Source organism: Penaeus japonicus, unplaced genomic scaffold (genome assembly GCF_977035675.1).
Source record: "Penaeus japonicus unplaced genomic scaffold, GWHDUDI00000001_assembly GWHDUDI00000015, whole genome shotgun sequence".
NCBI lineage: Eukaryota > Metazoa > Arthropoda > Malacostraca > Decapoda > Penaeidae > Penaeus > Penaeus japonicus.
In genome coordinates, this window is record NW_028234417.1 from 5592392 (window position 1) to 5597391 (window position 5000).

At 38.9% G+C, this 5000-nt stretch overlaps 1 protein-coding gene across 2 annotated transcripts in view; it reads right to left on the reverse strand.

Annotated features, from left to right (window-relative positions):
• Positions 1–5000, reverse strand: part of LOC122263588 (paxillin) — a 216717-nt gene that overhangs the window by 140575 nt on the left and 71142 nt on the right. The window contains exon 1 of one of the 2 annotated variants that reach the window (XM_086544404.1): positions 2257–2386. The exons of the other annotated variant lie outside the window; for it this stretch is intronic. Coding sequence (XP_086400530.1) covers positions 2257–2341 — 85 coding nt within the window. The 5' untranslated portion in view covers positions 2342–2386. Of the gene's footprint in view, positions 1–2256; positions 2387–5000 lie in introns of those variants that run through there. 2 annotated transcript variants of the gene reach the window in all.

Consider the following 5000-nt stretch of genomic DNA (forward strand, 5'->3'; position numbering starts at 1 on the left):
CTGCCCTCTTCGGTTGTTCTGTCTTTTGCGTTCTGCCTCCTGCGGTCTTGCTCCGGTCTCTTATGGTTTACTTACCCCCAGCCGTATTTTTGCTTGGTCCTCCCCCCCCCCCACCCCCTGCCCCCCCCCCCCCCCCCCCACCCCCCCCCCCCCCCCACCACCCCCCCCACCCCCCCCCTCCCCACCCGCCCTCCACCACCCCCCCCAAGCCCCCCACCTATGGTCATCAATCCAGTCTCCCTCCCCCCCCGCTCTCCTCCCGCGGCCCACCCAACACCTCTCCTTTCCATCTTTTTTATTTATCTCATATCAACTTTATTCTCGTTTTCTCTTTTTCTTTTCACCATTAGATTCCCGTTCTTTCGCGCTCCTCCGCCTCCGGCCTCCTTCCCCCTCCCCAAGTCTCGCCCACCCTGGCCCCTTCTTTCTGCTCTCCAGATATTCATCCCTCCCCTCAACCCCACAAATCCCACCTCTCTCTCCGACTCGTTTTTTGTAAATCCGTTCAAATGTATTAATTTCTTATGTTTCCACTGCCCCCCCAGCACCCGCCCCACCCCCCTCCACCCTTTCTCTTTCTTTCTCTTTCTCTTTCTGTTGTCTTTTTGTCGGGTCTGCCATTCCCCCCTTTCCTATTTTTTCCCCATTCTTTGCCGCCCTCCCTCTTTCTCTCAACCTCTCCTACTATGAATCGCGGAACCCTCCCTCCCACCGCTCCCCGTCCACCTCTCCCCCCCCGTTCCCCTTACCTTCCTCCTAACATAAATCATATCCTTTCCTTCTCCTCTCCTATTTCTATGTCTTCCGTTCTTTCTTCTCCGTCTTCTTCTTCCAAAAGCTTCACTGTCGGTTCCCCTATAACGCCTGTCTGCGTAAGGCATCATTGCTGACCGTGACCTTTCCTGCTCATTATCTCTCTTTTCTTCGCCTTCATTTGTTCCCTCGTCTCCCTCTCTTTCTCATTCTTCTCCCTCTCCCTAACTGTTTTCCCATCCTTTAGCTTTTGATTCTACATCTGTTTCGCTCCCGCGCCAGAGCCCCCCCAATCCACTCCCCTTCCCTTCCCCCGTCCCAGTTTTCATTAGGGCCACGCGCACTCCTGCTCACCCGCGACTCTGCCCCCCTGCCTCTGTCCTTGCCCCTGCCCCTGCCTCTGTCCTTGCCCCTGCCCCTGCCCCTGCCCCTGCCTCTGTCCTTGCCCCTGCCTCCAACCATGCCGCCCCACGATGTCCCTGTCCCTGCCCTGCCCCCCCTGTGCCCTCTGTCCCTCGGGCCTGTCCTGTCCCTGCCCCTACCCCTGCCTCCGAACCCCGGGTCCTGTCCTTAATCACGCTCCCTTTTTGTCCTTTCCTTTCCTTCTCGCACCCACCCCTTCTCCCTCTCCCCTTCCCTCTCCCGAGTAATAATAATGTTCAGTGTAGAACAAATGCTAATAAAAAAAATCTGATTAGTTATTTTGTCAGAAGAAATCAACTTGTCTGACAGAACATTAGCTGGTAATTTTAAAATTAGATCAGAACAATGTATACCAAGCCTAGAGTATACTTTGACCATTATGCAGAAGAACCAATGGGCAACTTTACCTAACAAAAATATAAAAGAACTCCAAGTACATTTCGTCAAAAGAGAAAACGGAGTACCGAAGAGAGAACGGGGTTTTGGGCAAGGCCAAACTATTACAACAGACGAGTTACACTACGTTCTCATATTTTTTAATAATATTGTCTCTCAATACTCAATCTAAATTACAATATACTTTTAATAATACATATATCAAATGTATAGATATAAACTTTCTTCCCTGAACTAATTTAGCACTCTATTTAACAGCAAAAAGAAAAGAATACATTTTTTTTATACTAAAGTTGACCATGGACACACCACATTTTTTTGTTCCTAGCTTCCTATTTTTTCTCCTTTCCTCCCTAAATTTTCCCTCCTAATTCTATGAGCCCCCTCCACAAAATGTTTCCGGCCGTTTTTTTTTTTTTTTTTTCCCTTGTCCGTCCCCGCCCATGGGTCTGGGGCAACTCTACTAAACTCTACTATTCGAAATAGCCAGATTCAACATACAACACTTAATTTCATATCATGTACAAAACACACAGCATAATCTGTTTTAATCACATCATTTGGCATATAATCGTCTCAATGCGCCCTCAGATCTTTACAAACGTATCGAACATATACTTGAGCAAATAAGCATTTAATGGGCATTAAAATAAAGCTAACTTAGAAGACTGTATGTATACTTACATCCAGGGGCAGGTCGCTTCTTGCAGGCCAAGTCATATGGCCTGTATGAGTCCGTAGGATCCCGTCCGTACTGTGTTCTGTCCATGGTTACTTCCTTGATGTAACACTCAGAGAATATCTATTTTCTTATTTCTTTTTCTTTTCCCTCCTTCTTGCCCTTCCCCCATCTTTTTCTTTTTTCTTTTTTCTCTTTCTTTCTTATGTCCCTACTTCTGCCCGCTTCTCTATTTTCCTACGGGACTTCAATCCACATAAATTTCTTTCATATATATGTTCCTGGGATGATGAAATAGGTCTTGTAGAAATCTTGCAGATGTGTCCGTTCTTTTCCGTATCTATTGTGGATATTGTTATTTTTTCCTAGTGACAAAAAGGTGGTCAAACTGACATGCAAATGAAAGCTACTATACTTACAACTATCATCATGTAAAGTAGCATTAGACTATTTTCAAGAAATCAAAGACGACACTCTGAACGTTCAAGATAGGCGTTATAATGCAGACATCTGTACTTACAAAAAAAATCTAAGGAATAATCGATCACAAATTAAACTTTTCAAAGAAACACTAATGTCTTATTCGATCTTATCTTCATAATCACCATAATTGTGTTTCGACAATTTCATAAAATACACCAATTTAAAATTACCACTTATAATAAATATTTATTCACACGCAAAAACCTCCTAGGGAGCATAATATTAAAAAAAAAAAAAATAACACATGACGAAAGGCATGTAGGACTGGAACGCTTGGCGGCTACAACAACATGTTTTAATTCTATAAAAGCTAAACACAATATAAAAAGCACGACGCGGTTCGCTCGCTGGGATGACACGTATATCATCACGCAAGTAAAAAGTTCCAAATTCCCCTTTTTTTTATTCCAAAAGGTTTGCAAAACCTTTCCAATTTTTCTTTCCTTTTTCGCCCAATTTCCGTCCACTCTGGGCGAAAATGCGACTTTGCATGAGTCTAATGTAAATATAAGTACAAGTATTTGTTATTTTCGCTACGGATCAAAACCTCCCTACACTGTGCATAACTTGGTTACATAACCAGCTACTAACAATGTATATATGCTATGTCTGTGAGGAGGAGAGGCAAGATGTTTACAATAGCGCAATTCAACCTGCATTTCTAGCACTTATTCTCAGCACCTAATAAGCGTTGTCTAAGCGTCTGGTATGTGAACGAAGACTTGTTTGGTGAACAATTGTCTGCCTTGGAGGAGAAGCATCGTGGGTGTGAACGGTCGGACGGACGACTGTGCTTGTGGGTGTGCTTGCGTGCGATGCAAAAATTGGTGTGTTAATGTGTTGTCGTCCTGTTTGTGATTTGCATGTGTGATTTTTTTTTTTTGTTTTTTTTTTTTTTTTTTTGTCTTTTTTTTTATTTTTTTTTTTTTTTTTTTTTTTTTTTTTTTTTTTTTTTTTTTTTTTTTTTTTTTTGTTTTGTTTTTTGTTTTTTTTTTTTTTTTTTTTTTTTTGGTTTTTTTATAATTTTTTTTTTTTTTTTCTTTTTTTCTTCCATGGGAGGGCCTGGCTAATGCTTGCACGTGTGTCTATATTTGCCTGCTGTCTACATGCCAGAGGCTAGATTTGGCCAGACATTAATTCTGCTTGCGTTATTCATTCGACTTTGAGGTGGGTTTTTCTTTTTTTTTTTTTTTTTTTGTTCTTTCTCCCATTCTCTCTTCTTTTTTCCCATTTTTCTTTTCTTCTGCTCGTTAGTTTTTGTTGTCCGTGTCTTGGTCTCGTCCTCCATCCCACAAATACTAATGGATCGAATTAACAATTTCTTAAGAACATTAATAACTGAAGATAAACTTCCCATATATGACCTGACATAATGTTCAACTACTTGGAACGATAATAAATAAATAAATAAATAAATAAATAAATATATATATATATATATATTAATAATAATAATGATAATAACACGAATAATAATATAAATTATTATTATTATCATAATTATGATAATAATAATAATAACAACAATAGTAATGATAATAAATATGATAATAATAATAATAATAATAATAATAATAATAATAATAATAATAATAATAATGATAATGATAATAATAATGATAATGATAATAATGATAATAATAATAATATAATAATATAATACTAATAAAAATAATAATAAAAATAATAACAGTAACAAGAACAATACTTGTACTCCTACTACTACTACTACTACTACTGATAATAATAATAATAATAATAATAATAATAATAATAATAATAAAACAATAATAATAATAATAATAATAATAACAATTCAACAACATAAACAAAACAATAACAACAAAGTACAGAAAACACTAACTTTACAAACTCAAATATAAAAATTAAATTCATGATACTTTGTTCGACTACACGCGTAGCGTAGAGTAGCGACGATAATATATTTAGCAGTAAGGATTGTTTTCAGCTAATGTTAAATTTATTCAATCATTCAATCAACTGCTTAGATTCAACAAGCTTTACACAAGGATAAAGAAGATATCCACATATCCACCTGCAACCTCGACACCGTGCAAACTGAAAATACCAATCCCCAAATATTTTCCTGCATAATAACTTCAAGACCTGAGATCATCTTTGAAAACAAACTATCAACACCAAAGACTCAGGAAGCCTGTGGTTTCAAACATGTCAAAGACTTGTTATGAACACAACACACAGGGACACGGGACGGAAAAGGGTTAAAAACGAAGACGAAGGAGGT